Source organism: Microtus oregoni, unplaced genomic scaffold (assembly GCF_018167655.1).
Source record: "Microtus oregoni isolate MIOR12 unplaced genomic scaffold, Mior012 000037F_ref0000500, whole genome shotgun sequence".
NCBI lineage: Eukaryota > Metazoa > Chordata > Mammalia > Rodentia > Cricetidae > Microtus > Microtus oregoni.
Window position 1 is genome coordinate 22,474,197 of NW_024543096.1, and position 21,690 is coordinate 22,495,886.

Consider the following 21,690-nt stretch of genomic DNA (forward strand, 5'->3'; position numbering starts at 1 on the left):
TACAGAATGTACAGCCAAGCACTCAACTCTCTGGGCCTTGGCTATCTCATTAAAATGGGGGAATTGGATATATCATATTTCTGCACACAGACAATAACTACCTTTGTCCAGACAGCTTTTTCGGAATATTTGACTGGCCAGCTACCTTGGAAGAAGACAGAGCTATTCCCTTAACCCCAAGCATTCAGTGCATCTGTCCACCAGAAAGAAGACACACACACTCCCAAGCCCGTAAGTTCTCTCCTCTAAAAATTTACTTCAAGGTGCTATTACCTGGCCCCCTTTGTGTCTCCTTTTGGGAACTTGGAGTTGATCTGGGGAGCCAGTGCAGAAATGCCAAGCTGCAGAGACTTTATTGCTCTGAGTAGTTCAGTGTTCACTCTGACTGTAGTGGATTCTGCCTACACCCTTGGGAGCGTGTTGGACTAACTGGGTGACTTTCAATATGGCAAAAGTGAGCTTTGCAGGCTTTGATAGTTCAGATCTGGATGCTCGCAGACTCATAGATGTCATGTTAACACTCTCTGAGTTCTACCTGTTCCCTAATGACAGGATGGTTATGTCATTTCCAGCCTAAGAAAATGGAACCATTCCTGGTTTTCTTGCCTAGCCTTGTTTTCTTGTCCCTAGCCTTAAGCAATGAGATACTTAAGGGCAAAATGGAATATTTTTGCCCTGTAGTTTTCATTTCAACATAAACTAATAAATCAAACTAGTTAACTTGAATAATTTTTGTTACTGGCTACAAAAAAAATTGATCTTAAAGAGAGTTATATCTGCAGGACGTCATTGCAACACCTTTAAGCCCAGTACTGGGGAGGCAGAGGGAGGTGATCTCTGTGAGTTCAAGGTCAGTCTGGTCTGTGAGAGAGAGAGAGAGAGAGAGAGAGATATCCAGGAAAGCCAGGGCTACACAGAGAAACCCTGTCTCAAAAAAGCAAAACAAAATAAAAATAACCCCTCCAAAAAAAAAAAAGAAAAGAAAAAGAAGTTATATCCTACTATACTAAAGCAACTTGAGCAGTAGAGAAACTAGAAAGCCAGTCCCCAGACAATGGCTTATTTTATTGAATTTTATTTGTTACATCTAAATGAACAACAGAAGAATAAAAAGTAATATAAAATCTTTTATACTTTATAAATAATAACTGAAGTCTTTCAAGAAGGTACAGAGGTCTCCTACCTGCTGTATAGATAGTTCCATGTTCAACGGAATTTTCCTAGTTTTCTTTTTTAGTTCTCTTGTGTGGGCCACGGTAAAATAAAACTTCCTACTGGAATATATGTCCTTCTTTCTATACTTGTTTAAACTGGTTTCTGTATTCTAACAATAGAAGTCTCCTACCTGGATAGTGACTGTCAGATTTAATGATGAAATGGTACATGTAACAAATAGGCCAAGATTTTCTGGATGAACAAGCACGGACAGCCTTTATTTATTTATTTATTTATTTATTTATTTATTTATTTTGAGACAAGGTTTCTCTGTAGCTTTGGTGCTTGTCCTGGAACTAGCTCTTGTAGACCAGGCTGGCCTTGAACTCACAGGTCCACCTGCCTCTGCCTCCCAAGTGCTGGTATTAAAGGCATGTCCATCGCCACCCAGCTGCACAGACAGCCATTTTTATGAGTCCTGTCGCTGTCCTATGTCTTTCTGTATGTATAGATAGGCCAGAAGAGGGCACCAGACCTCATTACAGGTGGTTGTGAGCCACCATGTGGTTGCTGGGAATTGAACGCAGAACCTTTGGAAGAGCAGGCAATGCTCTTAACCACTGAGCCATCTCTCCAGCCCCGCTGTCCTATGTCTTAAGCTGGGACTAAACCCAGTAAGTCAGCAATGATGAAGCTACAAGCATCTAATAAACTCATCCTGACTTCATTCATATATATTCTACTTTTCTCATGTATGTATGTATGTATATACACATGCATGTCAATTTTACTGAAAAAAGATTTATAAATATTAAAGACTGAAAAAAACCTCTGATCTGTAGACATTCCCTAATCCTAAACGTAACCTGGTCAGGATATCTACCATCTGATACCATTTATGGGAGCTAAAGATACTACTTGGAGAAAGAGAACCGGCTTAGCTCTGTCACTAGCTGACTCTTTGGATGAGCTACCCACTTTGGGTTTATAACAGCTTAAACCTTAGCCCTTCTCTGTGTTCTGTAAATACCTTGAGGGACCACAAGGTGGAGGTAATTGCTTTGTGGAAGTGGAACCTTTAGCAACACAGCAGATGGTTTCCCACTCCACAGAAGGCGAAGCCCGCCTCCTCCAGCAGAATGAGAAAGAACGAGGATCCTGCTTGGCCTTGTAGACTTTAGTTAAGTGTTAGAATACTTTCAAATACTAAAACAAAGTCACACCTTCTCACACAGTGACTCCTTAGGATTAAAAATTGATTGGTAAAAAAACAAATAAATGGAAATCGTATTAGTTAAATTATGTTATAGCACCATGAACATAAATGAAATAATTAATTCTGGCATCAAAAGAAGAGTTTTGCCTTTATGGTCAGAAATTACCATTACACATGTGGGCTCCCTCGCCATGACTCATCCTGCCAACTCCTGAAAAAGAAGGTTCTATGGAATTTATTCAACATTGAGATCGCCATTCAATGTTAGTAGAGGAAGACAGGAGAGAGCCTTAATAACCCGTCTTTCATAAGATCTTAAAGGGTATGATTCAAAAAATTGTCCCACATTTCTCCTCTGTGAGCCAGTGTTTGTAATGATGTCTTAATAGGTTCACAAGTTGGGATTTTATTGAGGGCATCTTGAGATTACATCATGCATAATGGATGTACTTATAATTGAAATATTCCCTGGCTTATTTGATTCAATCCATAGAAGAGTTTGGGCTTCATTTTCATCACAGAAACTCAATTTTTCATTCCAGTTAAAAACAAACAAACAAACAAAAACCAAATAAGCAAACAAAAACCTTGCTACAAGGCACTGGGCAAAGTGCCTGTAAAGATTCAACACAGATGCAGTGGGTCAGAAGGTCTAAGGTCTAAGATTTAGTGAGAGGAAAGGGAATGGCTTCAAAAAGGAAGAGCTCCATGATGAGGTTCTGATGAAGGGCATATAGGGGACCAAGAGTGAGTACGCCCAAGGTGGGGAAGACTTGGGGCTTGGCACATGGTCCCTTGTAAGAAGGACAATATCTGCAACAGCAGAGTACTTACGTTCTCATGAGCGTGCCTTTGTATTTAAAACGTGTGACAATTTGTATCAGGTCTAGTTTTATCAAATACCTTCACCAATTAAGAGAAAATTTTAAACTTTAAGAAATAAAATGATTCGAGGTATTATTTAAAACTTTAAAAAGTTACCTCCGTAAAAACAAATAATTTGCTATAAATGGTTAAGAAACTTATTTTCTGTTTTTTTTTTAATAATTATTCATCTAAAAATTGGCAGCAATCCCTTAACAATTCAGTTTAACTTAATATATGTTCTTCAAAGAAATTAGTGAATCTCTGTTCTTTGCGTGGGGTGTGTGTGTGTAAAATACTGAGTTTTGACTAGGTCCTGATAACCCTCCCATTTGATCTGACTTAGTGAGTCATTACTATACAACTAGGAAGCACATTTACTTAAAGATAGATTGGCACCTGGGAAAGACTCCTCCCACGCCCCAGCCCCCTCCCCAGACAATGGGTGTCTGACCTTGCTGTCTTCATAAGTAGATTTATGATCAGCAACAGCCAACGGAGGGTCGTGGGTCAGCTGAGAAAGTTGAGACTTGGAACGTTGCCGGATGGAGGCTCTGGAAAAAAAACAACAAACAAACAAAACAAAAACAAACAAACAAAACAAAAACACAGTAAGACGAGATAGGGTATAGATGGCAAGCAGGTTGTAACCGGACTCAACAGGTGTCCCAGTTTACCTCACACATCGCATCAATAGGGCAAGGAGCGCCCAAGTAAGATTTGATGAAGTTTATTTTCGGTCAGAGTAAAGTGGGTAGATTTCTCTCAATCCAAGCTCTGTCGCTACTCGATCCAGATTCGAGGTATACCAGGGAGGGAAAGGATGAAGGGAGAAAAGCTTCCCATCGACCTACTGAAAACTGCCCAAGACTCAAATGTATCTGCAGTCCAGATGGTTCTTTCAGCTGCTACCACGGCAAAGGTGATGGTTTAGCGCTTGTATTTCTTTCTGTTTGGGGGTTTCCTTTCTATTGTCCTTCTACAGTTTCTGCCTGTCTCTGTCTCTATGTCTCCCTGTGTCTCTATTTCTCTTCCTATTTTCCCTCTCCCACCTCTTCCTCATTCTCGCCCTCTTCCTGTCCTTCTCCCCTTTAGGGAGAGGCCACCTGGATACATGTGAGATAAACATAGGGTCCACAGTGAGACTATCTCTAGGTTTTCTAGGTCACACGGCAACCAGGCCAAAGAGCTTCCAAATTAGGTTTGAAGTGTATTTCTACTGCCCATAGAAAAGAATCAACAAAAACTTATCGAAATATAATTTAGCTTAGTGCATTTGTTCATTCATTTGTTCATTCATCTGCAATCCACTGGGTCCCTACAACATGTCAAAATCCAAGGGAACACAAAGACTAGCCAAACCACAGACATCTTTCTCAAGAAGTTTAAATCCCAGAGAATAACACATGTAATCAACGCTAGTGTAAGGAAAAATATCGGGTGGACGCTGTGCAGAAATTTTGAGTAGTTAAATTTGTGTTTTGAAGACTTAATTTGAAGTAATACAGTGTAAGGGGAGAGATGATCGAGGTGAGGGGACCATGTCTCTTGTTCCAACTCTAGATGGAATAATTTACATGTCCTCTATTATTCGTATTCAGGGGAAAGTAGACTAAAACAAATGCCAAGATGGTACCTGCCACTCTCTGCTTATCCAGGCTTCCCAAGAAATCAGTAACATGCCAGCTTCATTACGCTAATCTCTTCCCACCCTGTGTGAATGGCCTCCCTCTTAGTCACCCAGGTTCAACACTATCCATTTCCCAGAAGTCACCACTTCTTTAATCTTCCACATTCAAACTCTGGCCGAGCCTCATTATGATCAAGAAGAAAATCATTCTTGAAACCTGATTCACTGTCCTCAGTGTAATCTCTGGGGTGTTGAACTTACTCTGACTCGGAGTGATATGGAGAGGAGACATACAGAGTTATTTCGTTGGGTTAGGTAACTCATGCTGGGACATCTCCAGACTATGAAGAAGGCTGTGTCACCTGGAGATCACAGGGTGAGCCTAGGGGCATCATGGGACGTAGGATATGAGCGAGACTCAAAGCTATGGGTCTAATCAAACTCACAGCAGTTGACAATGTCAATATTTAATCAAGTGTTTAGTACCCAGTTCCAGATGTAGGAAGACCTGCCTGTGAGTTCTTAAATCTCCCTCTCTCCTATTCCTCAAACCCTTCCACCTCTCTAGCAGAGACTGTGATGAGACCATGAGCAGAAAGTGCAGGGCGAGGGCTCTGCCTGCCAGCTGGTGCTCAATGTGCTTCATCAGAAACAGGGCGGTAAGATTCCACCACGCCCCTGTTCAGAAATTGTGCAACACTCCTCCTTAAGAAACCCCCACTTTGTCAAAAGTTGTATGCCGCTTTTCACTGCAAATAAAAACAGCTAATTTGGGGAGATAAATGCTCTTTCTCTCTTTCTCAACATTGTTATTTAGGAAATTATTTTCTGTTGCCAATTAGCTTGTTTTTGAACCTAAAATATATTGTTGAAGACTGTAGCTCAAGAAACAAGATACAAATTAACATTTCATCTAGTCATCTTCTAGAAGAAAATCTTGTCAACTCTTACAATGAGATATTTTTAATAGAACTCTTTATTCAAAGTTATAAATCTTTCTCTGCAGGAGGTTAATAGCTACTTTTTGTATGTAGTTTGCCTTTCTGGATTTTTTAATCCTAGTCATTAAAATGTAGAATTTGTGGGCAATGTAGCAAAATAAGAGACATTTATGTGAAAATGGTTATCTGTTTTTCATCATAAACTTCTTCCAATGGACAGAATTTTGTTCTTAAAAATAAACAAAACATTGACTCTCCTGTTGATACATGTCATTTTAACCCAATGGTTGAGAGAGGTGCTCATTGTTTGTGTTCAAGAAAGCAGTTGCTCTCTTCAAGTTGTGATTCTCGTATTTTACTTACGATTAAACATACTGGCATGATCAAACATGGTGCCACATGTCTGTAATATGTGCCTGACAATTCTGGTAATATCTACATCTTCTGCTATATAAAATTCAAAGATAATGCTTTGTTTTCCAGCTCAATAAAGCTAACACTTCTTTAAATTTTTTTCTTTTTTTCAGTAGATTTGTTCTAAAGAAGAAGAAAATAACAAGTCTGAGAATTTGGATCTATAAAGAAAAGATACATTATCTTTCCATATTTGAAAAATATGAAAAAAATCTATCCATATTTGAAATAAGTAAAAATAATTTTTAGTAAATTATTCCTTAGAAACAAACAATAAATAAAATCATTTTGACTACTTGAAGCTCTTATCAGAATGTTCTATTTTAAGTAGCCATCTTGAATGAGCAAGTCTTCTACTGAGTCTGAGCACAGTCTTTCATATCTTGGAAATGGTGAGGCCAATGGCAGTGAGACGCATCAGCCACAACTTACTGCAGGTTTTTGACACTGTCTTCACGATATTTTCAAGAACACAGATAGATATTTTGGACAGAATTCTTAATACATAACTTTTAATGCTAGAAAATTTTAAAAATAAAATTCTTAAACCAACATACAAATGACGATTCACAATCTCACTGACAGCACACTCCAAAGTATGTTTTGAAAGTTAATAGTTGCATATGAAAACACAGGAAAATAAATATCTCAGTTGTGGACACCCTCTTTAAAAGCTAAAACATGGATTTTATTCCATCCAGTTAAAGAATGATTTGCGTTCAAATGTGTTGCTCTGGGAGCAGAAGTGTTAAAAATTCAATTGCTTCTCACTCAGGATAAAGAACAGAGTTAAATGGGTGAAGACTGCCTTCAAATAAGAGTGTTTCAAACAGTGGTTGAACTTTGTGGGGAAAGACTGGGTATCTGGTAGTTTATTTGTTTGTAATTGCTTATATGTTTTCTCCTGAGATAAGGTCTCACAATGTAGTCCAACCGAGCCTTGAACTTGTGATCTTCCTGTCTCAGCTTCCCAAGTATATGGATATCAGTACCATGTTACCCTAGTTGTTTTAAAAATCCCTCTTCTAGGGGTCAGAGAGAGGGCTCAATGAGTAAGAGCACTCACTGCTCTCCAGGTTTCGATTCCCAGCATCCACATGATTGGTGGTTTACCGAATCATCTCTAACTCCATCCCAGGGAGTGCAATTCCCTCTCCTGGCCTCTGTAGGCACCGGGCACATACATGTGGACAAAAATACACAGAGACAAACCACTCATCCACATAAAACTAACATTAAAACAAACAATAAAGTGCCTATTTTAAGCGCAATAAACATTTTAACCAGACAGTCCTCTATCATGGTCCTCCTCTCAACAGATGAAATGACAAGGTTAAACAAAGTGACATACTCTTACATCACAAGACCTGGAGTCTGCAAAGGGTTTCCTTCTTAAACCTGACATATTGCCTAAGGACCACAACTGTAAAAGGCTCCTAAAAATATCAGAAAACTTCAAAATCCCATGGCTTGGGCTTACCTTAAACTCTCCCGATAGCTCCCTCTGATGAAAGTCCTCTCGAGTGTACCACCTTCAGTTGCGTCTTTTTCTGTTTAACACAACACGAGCCATTCCTTAGCGCACACGAGAAGCAGGGCTGTATCTACATAGATTACTCCACTCTTAGCAGGGCTGTATTTACATAGATTATTGTTTGCCTAGAAGGTAACTACTGCATGGAATATCCAAACATTCTATTAACCTATTGCAATAAGTAAATCTTGAAATTTGTCCAACACCACAAAAAAAAATTCAAAGTACTCAGTAAGATTGACTTGTGTGAAATATGTGCTGTCTGGTTGTAATCTTTATAGACATGAGTATCTTTTAGAATGAATTTTTTAGAAATTAGTGAAAACTCACTAAAGTTGGCAAAACAGAGAAACAAACAAAAAACATTGATCCAACCAGCAAACATTCAAAGCTTACAGATTTCATGCGTGTTAAGCATGCGCAATAGTTATGCATTATGTTATTCATGAGCCCACGTGGGAGACGGTAGAGAAGGTCAAGAGTGGCTGATTAATTAGCTCAGGATAACCACTAGGTCTGAAAGTTCCAGACTGAGGAGGAGAAGGCATGGTAGGGCCTGGAGTGTCAATCTCCATTTGGAAATAAGTGTAAAATATTTAGTTATTGTTTAAGTCACTCAATAATAATGAGAACTGCCCCCCATCTGACACATCCAGAAAGCCTGTCCTACTGGAAAAATGGTAGAGTCGAAAAGCGAGGACCGTGGGTTCTGCCCCGTGACTTGATAACTTAACCTTCCGTGTTTTATTTACCTCCCCTCTCAACTGCGTAATGACAGATGGGCGTGGGGAGAATACGCAGTACATGTTCACAAGTGTATGGGTTCATTCAATACCATAGATGTTAATTATTTAGTAGAAGGCCAAAGGGAAAAGGTGCTTACCCTTTACATCCTTTTCTTTTGGGGGTTCATCTCCTTGGCTTTGCAGGGTCACGAGCATGAAGTAGACACCTTTCCTTTCTAACAGTTCTTCATGGGTGCCTCTTTCCACGGCTGCTCCATGTTCCATACCAATGATCACGTCTGCAGCTCTGACTGTTGATAGGCGATGGGCAACTGAGACGATTGTGTGTTCGTGTTGAATCTGTAAGAAGATATGGCGTACCCTTAAACAGGACAGAACCAACACCAAGCTTCACACCATCCCTGAGTCTACAAGGAAGTCAGCTGTGGATCCTAAACAGGCTGTGTGTATGTCAGAAGTAGCCAACTGTTTCTTATAGCCTTAAGTCTCGTCACAGATTGACCTGATAGCAATTAATCAATAGCTTAATAGCTTGGGGGTGGTGGTTAAGCCATGTTACACTTCATTTGAGTTTTAATTTTATATTGTATCTTTGGGGAATAAATTACAACTATGTTCTGTTCAACTCGAAATAGATGGCACCTGACCAATATTTTATAAAATTTCAGACTGGATGTACTGACCTATTGGTATCATCCCCTCCTCGAGGGGCCTGAGAAGTGAACTGACTCTCCACAAACCTTATTCAGTGCTCCTTGTACTCTGGCTTCACTCTCGTTGTCCAGCGCTGAGGTGGCCATGTCCAAAAGCAGGATCTTGGGATTCCGGATGAGAGCCCGAGCGATGGCCACCCTTTGTTTCTGCCCACCACTCATATGGCCTCCTCCTTCTCCAACAAGGGTGTCAAATTGCTAGGAATCAAGAGGGAGAAGAACTGATGGCTCCTGATAGCAATCCAGTACCCCTTCTAACTTTTTTCCTCAGGTGTGAATTTTTACAGGTCCAACTTTTACTGAAAGAAATATCCTTTCCAAAATGAATTAATCGAGCAATATTTGCATTGAACTGTATACATGTTCCTTTTTAGTTCATGTTCAAATACAAATTTTCAACCAAAATGAAAATTAATCAGCCTTGTAAATCCATCATAGAGGACTAAGTCACATTTTCACAATCCTGGCACCTTTCTTACTGCTGAACAATACAGCAAAACACAATGCTTAAGCCGTCTTTAAATTGTGAATGTAAGATCAAACTAGTTTCACACTTCTTGCTGGGACATTAAGTCCTGACTGAGTATCCTACAGGATTAAGTCCACACTGAAATTTAGCAGTGGAGCATTAGACATCAGATTCTTGACTTTTTTGGTATCGGTCAATAAGAGCTGAGTTCCCTACCACAGACAAAACATGGTGCTGAAATTCTACAGATACTGTCTTGTGTAGTCCTCACAAAACCCCAGGAGGCAAGTACTGCTATTTGTCTTACTGGTTGAACAAAGAAATTCTGAGCACAAAGGGTTAAATTAACTTGGCAAGAAGCTCATAAAGCTAGAAGGTGGAGAATTTGAGGCAGTGGAATTCTAAGCACATTAGCTATTAGACCATAGCGTTCTCATAGCAACAATGCTACTTAAAAAGGTGATTTAGAAGGTATGGTAATTTGAATGAAAATGGCCCCATAGGCTCATAGGGAGTAGCATTATTTGAAAGGTTTGAGATGTGTGGCCTTAATGGAGTACGTGCGGCCTTTTTGAATGAAGTGTGTTACTGGGGGGGGGGGGGGGGGGGGTTGAGGTTTCAGAACCTCAAGTCAGGTCCAGAGGCTCTCTCTCTTCCTTCTACCTGTGGGTCCATATATTGAACTCTCAACTACCAGTATTATGTCTGCCTGTATGTCACCATGCTTTTTGCCATATCTATAATGGACTAAACCTCTGAGCTGTAAGCCAGCCCCAATTAAATGTTTTTCTTCATACAGGTTGCTGTAGCCACGATGTCTCTTCACTGCAATAATACCCTAGCTAACTCAGAGGGTGACGGTGATCTATCCAAGGTCAGTAACGCTGGAGCTGGACCACCTGATGTGACTTTCTTGTTTACTGATATATAATTCAGGGCAGTTACTCATCGTTATTCATCTGCAGATGGACATAATAGTAGTTGCTACACGGCAAGGTGTAAGGGTTAAGAGCTAGGAGATGTGATGTGTTAGAGCAAAGCTTGCGTATACTATCAGTAATTGTCCTGTGACTTAGCAGACATCAAGGCAAATATAGTAGATATAATATAGAGCCAGTTTTTGTAGACATGGCAATCGCACAGAATGGAGATGTAATGGTGAACTCTTGGATTTGTGAGATTCAGGTTTAAGAGCACAATAGTTAAGCTGTGTACGTACAAGAAAACAGAAGCATAAGGACAGCGGTAGGTTATGATTTATATCATCAATGTTTCTATAGTGTTCCTTGGCAACTCAATGGGATTTGAAACCACCTAGGAGACACACCTCTGTGTAGATTTTGAGGGTATTTCCAAAAATGGTAGTCAGCAAAGAGGAGACCCAGCCTGAATACAGATGACCACTCTCCCACGGACTGGGATTGAAAAGGGAAACAGAAAGCTGGCTCAGCGCCAGCATCCATCTCTCTCAGCTCCCTGCCCACAAACACGTGTGACCAGCTGGGACATGTTCATGCCTCCACACCATCCCTGCCATGTTAGACTGTGACCTCAAACTGTTAGAAAAATCCTTCCTTTCTGAAGCTGCTTCTTATCAAGTAGTTGGTACCACCTTGTGGCATTATTGGGAGCCAGTAGAACCTTTTAGGGGTGACTGTGGAAGGAAGTTGTTCCACTGAGCAGGAGGGGCCTATACCCTTGTTTGTAAGGGACATCAGGACTCTGGCCTCTCTCTCTCTGTCTCTCTCTCTCTCTGTCTCTCTCTCTCTCTCTCTCTCTCTCTCTCTCCCTCCTTCTCCTCCCTTGGCTCCCTGGCTTCTGAGAGGTGAGCTGTTATGTTGTGTTACATACTCCCCACAGTTATGTTCTATTTTGCCACACGCAAAGGAAACCACTGACCTTTGACCGAAACCATATGCCCAAATAGATCTTCTTCCTTATAACTGGCTTATCTTGGGTATTTTGTCACAGTAACTGGAAGGTGACTAACAAGCAAGAAAACATTTCTCGAGCATTGCTTCATGACAAATATTGCAATATTTCCAATACTTGCTTAATAGGTAGACCAAGAAATTCTATCTACATCAAAGGGGTGTTTTTGAAAGAGAGATCACCAGTTTGGAAGATGGCAACTATGTAAATGACATATTTTTACATGAAAGGGAAAGCATGGTCCATTTCCAGATGTAAATCTAGAGCCTGCTATTAAGAATTTAAGGACTGAGGATTCAAATGAAAAAGACATATTCTTCCTTTATGATGTCTGCATTCCCCTGAACTATAAGGAGGGTACCTGTGGCAGGGCCATGATGAAGTTGTAAGCATTGGCCTCCTTGGCAGCTTGGACTATGTCTTCCATCGTTGCTTCCTCTCTGCCATAACGGATATTTTCTGCGATCGTGGTAGAGAACAGAACCGGCTCCTGTTCCACCACCCCAATCTGGTCCCTCAGCCACCGGGTGTTCAGAGAGCGAATGTCGTGGCCGTCCAGAGTCACCTAGAGAGCAGAAGAGTATCACACAGCTTGGAGTCCCTCAAGCTTCTGAATCATAATGTTAGGTGATACTTAGCCACTGGGGAGAATAAGCAGAGAATAACAAGACGGTAATAGAAACAATCCCCATGGAAATGTGGCTATTTATATAAGGATATCATTGAAATAAAAAATTCATTGTCAAAACATGGGTGATGTAAAACCCACTTAAGATCTCATTGGTAGCCTCAGAAATGGCACATTTTTGATTCCTCTGAAGAGTAGCCAGTTGCTCACCATACTCTGAGTACGTTTATTGTCTTTTGGCTCGTGACCAAAAAGGGACTTCAAAAGATACAATAAAAGTAAGCAATAGCTCCTATCTTGTAGGTGTGTGCTTTATAGGAAATCTTGCTGCCTAATCTGATTCATCAAAAAACACTTTGCTGCTCAAAGAAGTTGAAACTGTAAATGTGAAAGACAAAAGAAGCACTATAGGTAAAGGTAAAACGATGTTAAATCCAAAGAATCCATTTGACAACGTCACTATTTACATTTGCTCATTCCGACGTGTTGAGAAGTTTCTGGGAGATACACACCATGCCTTCGCAGGGGTCGTAGAACCTCTGAATGAGCTGTAGGGCTGTGCTCTTCCCAGAGCCACTGGATCCCACGAGAGCTGTCATTTCCCCCGGTTTAATGACCATGTTGAGGTTATTTAAAATCTAGAGAAGAAAGAACATCTTTAAGTTCATAATGTCCCTGGGCACTTAACTAAGCAGTTAGACCATACATAGGATGCCTTCTGAGGATTTGTATATTGTATCCATAACGGCATGTGTGTCAATGTGTGTGGGTGTGTCTGTGCTTACTTATGTGCCATGGTACTCTCCATGTCTACCCATCAATCAACAACAAAAGAAGACCGTTTGGAAAAAAGGTTTGCCATTAGCACATTGCTTAATAACTGTGGCCAACAATAAAATGATAAAGTATTTACACTGGCAAATAAGCAAGGGTCACCTTTAAAATTAGGCCTCGAAATCTAATCTAAAATACAGCTGACATACCAGGATACCTCAAGGAGTCAATGTCAATTAGTTAAATAAGAAGCTCCTGTAATTCACAAGCGTAATGATAATTCATAGACCAGGAATCAGAAACAAACCAATTTGCAGATGATATGCTTGAATGGTATGAGGCTATTACTTGAATAGCTTTGCCTAATAAATGTGTGTGCTGTGTTTCTAGGTCTAAACCCCTCTGAAGGACAAGGACTAAAGGTGGGAATTAGAATTCGGTTCTGTGAGTATTACAGATATGTTATTAATAAGAGGAAACCAGAGATGCCGCGTTCGGAATGAAAGCAAAGCCTCATTTCAAAGCCGGTTCATTCAAGAGGGAAGATGGTTGCTTCCTGGAGGGTGGGGTTCCCTCTAACAATCTTGCTCTGGAGGTTCTGGAAAACAGTCTAATTCCCTCACTATGTGCCCAGGACAATCACTAAGCGCAAGGTTTGTGAGAGCAACAGCACCAGGTGACCTCCCTCTAAGAACTAACGCAGCCAGAAGCCACGGGAACCTACAGGCAGGCGGTAGAGCTACTTCCAGCTGCTCATTCCTCCAGACATACTTCCTTCATTAGGCTCCACCTCCTGTGATCTCCAAGGAGGTGGTGACTGGAAAATGTACTACTTGAATGGCAGGATCTGCCACTCCTTTCAGCAGAGGATCACACGGCTGACTTAGGCACTAGACCGTGTTCCAACCAGAAGGATTTGCACAATGCCGGGTTTGAAGCAAAGAAGAGATGGGAAACTAAAAGCAACATGGGATATATGTAGCCTTGCAGAGTTCTTCAGGATGTTCATTGAGAGACTGACTGGCTTGCTTCATTTACCAAAAATATTTTCCTGCTTAGGTTTAAAATGTCAGAAAATTGATAAGGGTAGAAAAAAAATAAGCCTAAAACTTGGGAGCTGATTATAAATTCTTTTCATTCTTTTTTCTAGAAAGTCTGTAAAGGAAATGAGCATTTTTATATTTGTGTAAGAAATTTTAAGCATATGTACAAGATGGGAAGAGTTTTAATAACATCAGGCAAAATGTGAACACTCACCTTCACATCTGGTCTAGAAGGATACCGGAAGGTCACATTATGGAATTCAATTTCCCCCTTGATTCGATCCAGCTTGTATCCATCTTCTGACATGCAGTCAATGACGGGTTGCTGCAGTGCAATACAAAGATACAGTGATAATGCGTACCGCATCTATTTTGTGTCTGTCTTAGTAAATCCGTGAGCTCACAAAGTAACACTGGGACTGGAGACACGGCTCAGGGCTTAAGAGCTCTCGTCGGCAAAGGACCCTGATTCAGTTGCCAGCGCTCTCACAGTAGGCAGCTCACAATGACCTAGAACTCCTTTTCCAGAGGATCTGATGCTCTCTTTGGATGTCCACAGGCACCAAGCATGCATGCGCTGCGCATACATACATGTAGGCCAAAATACACAGAAAAACAAGATGAATAAATCTAATAATTTTTTTAAAAAAGCAGAATTTTATTTGGGCAAAATATTGCAGAGATATGTTAAAGATAAGTTACTTCCATATTTCATATTTACAAAAGTAATGGTACTCATCACTGTTGAGATTGCTGGCTTATTATATCACTTATTATATATTATATATATATATATTATATCACTTATTATATATTATTGTTGAATATGACCTTGATAGAATGGTAGAGTTTTATTTATTTATTATTATTTGTTGAATTAGTACTTTAAGATTATATATTATTAATATTATATAATATGATAAGAAATTGTTTATCGATAGATCATATAGTTAGCATTTAATGTAGTGTATTATATCACACACGTTTATATTACTGAGATGATAGGAGGCAAAGGTGTTTTAATATAGCTTTTGCATTTACGTTGTTATGACCTTGTTAGACAGGGAGGAACCTCTGAGAGTATCTCTTGCCCAGGGAAATATAACTATCAGCTGGGCTGGGGCTAGTGACACTCTGCATTTGGTAGCCAAGGTAGGTAAAGAGTAAAATTAAGTGCCCACAAAATGTTCTCAAATATCACCAACTTCCGATTGTACCCTGAATTCACTCTTCTGCTACAGTGAGACCAATTTAAAACAACCATTCTGGCTACCCAGAAAAGGAAGAGGGCCATCTCTTCCTCTTGGAACACTCCGGGTTTAATTATTTCTGTCTTCCACACTAGTAATAAGAAATCATGACCAAAGCCATATTCTATTTTTTTTCTTAAGAGTCTAATAAGGATAATAAAATAAATTTTAAATGCCTTAATTTTCAGCTGTTTTCACAGGGACCCTCGACAGTTCTCACCCCATTTGAAATGATGGCTGCCCTAAGAAGTTAGCATTAGAAAAGGTCAAAGGTCTAGAGGGGCGGCTCAGTGGTTACAAGGCACGCTGCTCATTGGCGTACGTAAGTTCAGGACCCCACTCCAACAGAGGGAGGCTCACAGCCACGTTTAATTCCGTCTTCAAGGAGTCTGACACCTCTGACCTTCACTCCCACAAGCAGGCAGACAGATACACAGACACAAACACTATTAAAAATAACAAAATAAATCTTTCCTCCTGTTCTTGGTCAGTAGCTACCTGACATGATTTTCAATCTACTTCCTTAAGTTAATCAGCAAAATCCTCTCAGGGCTACCAAAGTCCTTTAAAAACCTGAAGAGATTCCCTGCCAGCAGAAAATCCAGGCTCACAAACCTGATCTTCAGGTCTTTCCCACCCATTCCTTCCGCCTTTGCCCTGGATTGCTTTGCTTGCACACACACACACACACACACACACACACACACACACACACACACTTTCTTAACTCCTTCAGATCATCAGTCTCTTCCTAACTTGGAAGTTTCTCAACCAGAAAGTCTTTCCTTGCTCTTACTTCCCAAGAACCCCATTTAAAGATCCCTCCCACTAGCCAGCCAAAACACTTAGTCCTATTTTGTCTCTTTTATTAGGTCTAGCATTCTCTGATGTTATCTTTAAATGTTTATTTCTTCCCTGGTACGGTGGCTCTCGCCTTTAATCCCAGCACACACAAGCCTGAAGCAGGTGGATTTTAGGGCCAGGTGTACCATAGCGAGCACCAGACCACAGACAGGACGACGTGGGAAGACCCTGTCTCAAACAGACGTGATTTCTTTGCAGGTATCTTCCAGTATGAGTATGTGAGCAGGAACGCAATTAGTTCTACCTCGCAGCTCTTAGAACCTGCGCAGCCCATACCTCACTCCCCATTTCTTTTGGCTTTTACGCACCCTGTCTATTGTTTGGAAGATACTAGAAGCTGCTGACCGCCCAGTGGCAAAGACTTCCAAGGAAGAAGACGCATGGCCGAAGTTCATAGCTGCTACTATGACACAGAGGAAAATCTGAAATGCAAAGAAAAACATAGTTTTCATACATTTTTGCCAGTTTGTGAACAATGCCGTTTATCGTTTGGAGCATCCTCGTGAATTCTTGAGATTTCTCAGAAATATTTAAAGTTAAGTTTACAGGCCTTTCAGAAATATATCAAATATTTTTTACCTTGTAAAGCGTTTCTCCATAGTTATACTTTAAAATACATTCTTTTAAAGCTGAGCATCCCTTTTCTGAGGGAATGGTAAAACAGGCTGATAAGAATAGTTTTTATCTAAACTGTTTTAAGACCACCCTCTCCAGAAACCTCCCACCCCAGCAAAGGAAGTCTTGCATCCTAGATCCAGAGCTGGCAAACACATTCTGTAAAAGTCCCCTAGTAAATAGCTCAGGTTCTTCAGGCCATACGGGTTTAGAACCATGTACGCACATGCCATATAGTACAAAAGCAAGCATAGCAATGCATAAATAAATGTCTATGGACATACCCCAATAAAGTGTATTTATAAAAAAATAGAGACTGTATTTGGTGCAATGACTATTTTACTGAGTCATTGGAGTCTTCAGTCGAAGACTAGAGGACAAACCTGTGCTTAGCCTGGCATTATAAGCTGTTGCCTCAAACAATTTTCTGCATGGAGATTCTTAGAAAAGCCTATGAGTAAGAGAAGACAGACACATGCCCAATAAGATTGTAGAGAGCACACACACATTCCAGGTAGAAGTTTTCTTTCAAAACATCATAGCTTTAGCCGTGTGTATAGGAAGGTAAGGAGAGAGTATAGGGAGCAGGCAATGCATGGGGCACCCTTCCAGGGAATTGGGCTCCGTATCCCTTACAACATCGATATGGAGGAAGGAAAACTGGCTTCAGGGCCTCGCCTGTAGTCACTGAGACCAGAGCTCAAGTCATATTCTTTGTCACTTGGCACATAGTCTTAACTTCACGGTCACCTTTCATTTCTGCAGTGGTAGAATCATGATGTCAATCACAGAATGAAGTTGTGCGTATGATTTATGATAATTACATCAGATACCTCATTCAGTGCCTGTTGCCTTTTATTCACTGAGTGAATATTACTTTCTATTTCTACTATTATTCTTTATTATTGAACCCTGAAACCTAAAAAAAAAACCCTCATTCAGTTCTTCATCTTTCCCTAATAGACCAGAGAGAATGTTTTTATCTGTACACAAGTAATACTAATTACAGTAATCTATGGGAGCTGCTTCTCATTCACACCCAAGGAAGCCATAATAGTTTTATGCACCACAAAATGTGCCAAATTAATCTGATTGTTAATTAGTTTAGGGGGTTAAAACATTTAACTCAACTTAAGAGTACTCAACTTTTGTTTTGCTGCGGAAAAGTATAGCCAAGAATTAACTCTCTCTGTCTTTTTCTCTCTCTCTGCCACAGAGAGAGACAGAGAGAGAGAGAGAGAGAGAGAAAGAGAGAGAGAGGGAGAGAGAGGGGGAGAGAGAGAGAAAGAGAAAGAGAGAGAGGGAGAGAGAGAGAGAGAGAGGGAGAAAGAGGGAGAGATTTATTAAAGGAAGTCTTTTGTTTTTTGTTTTTACAAAGAAGCACTTATTAAGGCAACGTGTAAGCAGAGGAAGAAGTTGAGACTAGGAAGATAATAACGGATGATGAAAACATTAGCGATACACACTATCCTATGTCTATACAACGTAAGTGTAAAAACTATCCGCTGAAATGGTGGACTTCCCAGAGAAGATCTAGCAGGTGTGTCCAACCAACATTGCCATCTGAAAGTTATGCGGTCAAGTTACAAAACAAAACATAAAAATGTGCCCCTCCCCATCTTAATGTTTTAAGTAAGTTTAGAAAATTTGCTGGGCCACATTCATAGCTTTCTTTGGCTACTTGTAGCATGTGGGTGGCAGGATAAACACACATGATAGACGATCTCATGGTTGGAAATGCCAGGAAACTTAAAGACGAGAATCATAAAACTAGAAACTAGCTGCTGTGGTAGTTGAACGAGAATGGCCCCAGGGGCTTTTTTTTTTTTTTTTTTTTTTTTTTGTATCTTTGCTCCCCAACAGGTGGAACTGTTTGGGAAGGATTAGGAGGTGTGGCCTTGTTGGAGGAAGCATATCACTGGGAGTGGGCTTTGAGGTTTCAAAAGTCCATGCTATTTCCCAGTTATCTTCCCTCCCCCATGCTTTTAGAACAAGATGTAAGCTCTCAGCCAGGTGGTGGTGGCATAGGTCTTGAATCCCAGCACTTTGGAGGCAGGCAAAGGGAGGTGGATCTCTGTGAGTTTGAGGCCAGCCTGGCCTATAGAGTGAGTTCCAGGATGGCCAGAGCTACACACAGAGAAACCCTCTCTCTCAGCCACCACTCTACACTCTAGTGTCACACCTGGCTGCCTGCTGCCATGTTCCCCATCATGACAGTCATGAACTCAATCTCTGAAACTGAAATCCCCCAGTAAACCTTTTCTTCTACAAGTTGCCTTAGTCATGGTGCCTCTTCACAGAAACTGAAAAGTCGCTAAGACGGTTACCACGGTGCTTCTGTTTGTTTTCCTGTGGTATAAGCACCATGGCCAAAAGCAATCTGGGCAGGAAAGGGTTTACTTGACTTACAAGTCAGCATCTATTATTGAGGGGAGCCAAGGCAGGAATCTGAAGACAGCAACTGAAACAGAGACCACAGAGGAACTACTCCCTGACTTGCTCCCTATGACTTACATAGTTTGCTTTCTTCTACAGCCCAGGACCACCCGCCTGGGGATGGCACCACCCACAGTAGGGACCCTCAGACACCAATCAGCAATCAAAGACACAAGACAAAACCATGCCCTACACACATGCCCTCAGGCCAACCTGATGAATGCCATCTCTCTATCGAGGCAAGTTTTTCAGGTGTGAAAAGTTGACAATTGAAGCTACGATAGGAGGAACGTTTTACTCAGAGCTTTCAGATGAGTTTGTGGATGTTTAATTTTCAATTTACTAATTCATTTCTCCTTTGAACGTTCATTCATGGATTCCTCTCTCTTTTCATAGACATAGAATCAAAGAACAACTTTACTCAAGGAGTGTGTTTCTGCAAAGTGAATTTGGACAGCGCTGGATTTGGCTATTGGTAACTTTGGTTGGTAAATGCATAGTATACAGCTTGGAAATGATTTAAATTACATTTATTTATTTGTCCATTGGGGCTGCATGTGTGCCACAGTGCAGGGGTGGAGGTCGGAGGATGCCTTGCCTGAGTCAGTTTGCTCTCATGGGGTTTACGATCCCTTAGGGATCGAACTGACATCGCCATGCTTAGCAGAAAAAGCCTTCACCCACTGAGCCGTCCCACCAGCCCAAATGCCAAAGCTTTCAGAAGTAGGTGGATCAATAAGGGAAGGGAACTTTAGATCTACAATACTTTAAACTTGTGCAAAAGTAGATCTAAGTTGCAGGGAGAAATGCAAATTATGATAATACCACTTTTCATACCATCTTTCAAAATTGATATAACACTTGAACACGTATTATCAGATTCAATATTTTTAAACAAAGTTCAAAGCTATGCCTGCTGTCCATTCTTCAAACACAAAAACAATTTTAAAACATTCTACTGCTTCATTATTGCTCAGAATGACTAACATTGGACGTTCATCCCCATGGCCCATGCATACGTTCCTCAGTTTCCCCTACAGATGTTTGTAATAAATAGTATGTTTTGAATGATAAATTTTCATGTAGTGAGCTCCTGGTACTTTCCATTGTTCAACTGGGGCCTGTTCCATCAAGAATCCGTAGCCAAAACACTTTATTTAAAAATCTTCGGTGAGGCTATTTCCATCACCACAGCAATGCCAGCCCCGCCCCCACCATGGACCTCATAGACCTTACTCTCTGAGGACAGAAAGGGGTAAGGATAAATGCAAACAGATGCAAAAGTCTCCCAAGACACAAGTGCCCTGAAGGAGAACAGAGGCTGTAAAGAGAACTCGAGAATAGATGGGTGTGTAAGCCTAGATGAGTGTGCAAGGCCTAGATGGGTGTGCAAGGCCTGGCTGGGAAAGTGCAGGCTGCCACCTTCAGAGGTGATAAAATAAGGAAGAAAGGAATTGTCAGGGGCAACCAGAACACTTTTTTCTGTCCTGGACATATGAGCTGACCCTCTCTTTACTATCAATGTTCCCCTTCCTCTGTGTTATAGTCTATGCCCCTGTTAGCCATACACACTTACATGATTGGTTAATTACTCCTTATCTTTCCCAATGGGACAAAAAGAATCATTTTTTTTTTGCTGTCCACTGTGCCATGGATGGATTGACACACAGCAGGTGCCTGGTCAAAGCTTATGGAGTGACTGAGAGGACACTGTGAATGAACACAGCTCTAACATTCATGACGGCATGACATTCCACAAGTGAGTTATGAAATACGCCTGTATAACTTACTCAGTTGAAGATGTTCCTGACTTGATGTGTTAATAATCACAAACATAATATTCAGGCACATATCTTGTACTATGACTAACTTCAGTTTTATAACCTGTTCATTTTTAGCTGAGAGGTCAATGATTTTCCATTTCCATGGTATATGGTCTTTGGGGACTAGCTGGAGGACCACTGCTGCACAGCTGCAAAATCTCTGGTTATGGAAATCATGAAATTGCTGCTCATCACCCCACATGTCCAGCTTTCTTCACTAAAGTATCTTAATACTATTAGTCCCGCAGATGGACTTCAGCAAATCCCTGAGGCTTTCCTGCCTTGGACTTTAAAGCAATAATCCTTATGGATACTATGGAGACTTTTAAGATAAACTAGCAGGAAATACCATATATAGAAAACAAGACCAAAGTACCTGGATTAGTGTCCCTGGTGTATACTCTTCTTCATCCAGGACTAGCGAGGAGCCGTACCAGAAGGCCAGCGCGTAACAAAGGAAAATGAGGCACCACATGTACCCTGTAAAGAATCCCATCACCATTCCTTTTCTAATTCCCCAGCGCTGGGCGTACACAAGATTTTTCTCATACCTGTAAACAGAAAAGGTTTGAGTCAATGCCTGCTGGAGCAGCTCAGGATATAACATTTAAGGTAGGTCATGATGCAGAATTTTATGAGGTGA

The 21,690-nt window shown here is 40.8% G+C and overlaps 1 protein-coding gene across 2 annotated transcripts in view; it reads right to left on the reverse strand.

Moving 5' to 3' along the window:
• Abcb11 (ATP binding cassette subfamily B member 11) overlaps positions 1-21,690 on the reverse strand; it is a 78,806-nt gene that overhangs the window by 23,077 nt on the left and 34,039 nt on the right. For both annotated transcript variants that reach the window (XM_041631665.1, XM_041631664.1), the window contains exons 10-18: positions 21,424-21,598; positions 16,482-16,595; positions 14,274-14,384; positions 12,755-12,880; positions 11,976-12,179; positions 9,241-9,411; positions 8,638-8,839; positions 7,701-7,770; positions 3,690-3,789 (exon numbers count right to left, since the gene is read on the reverse strand). In XM_041631665.1, coding sequence (XP_041487599.1) covers positions 3,690-3,789; positions 7,701-7,770; positions 8,638-8,839; positions 9,241-9,411; positions 11,976-12,179; positions 12,755-12,880; positions 14,274-14,384; positions 16,482-16,595; positions 21,424-21,598 — 1,273 coding nt within the window. The remainder of the gene's footprint in view (positions 1-3,689; positions 3,790-7,700; positions 7,771-8,637; positions 8,840-9,240; positions 9,412-11,975; positions 12,180-12,754; positions 12,881-14,273; positions 14,385-16,481; positions 16,596-21,423; positions 21,599-21,690) is intronic.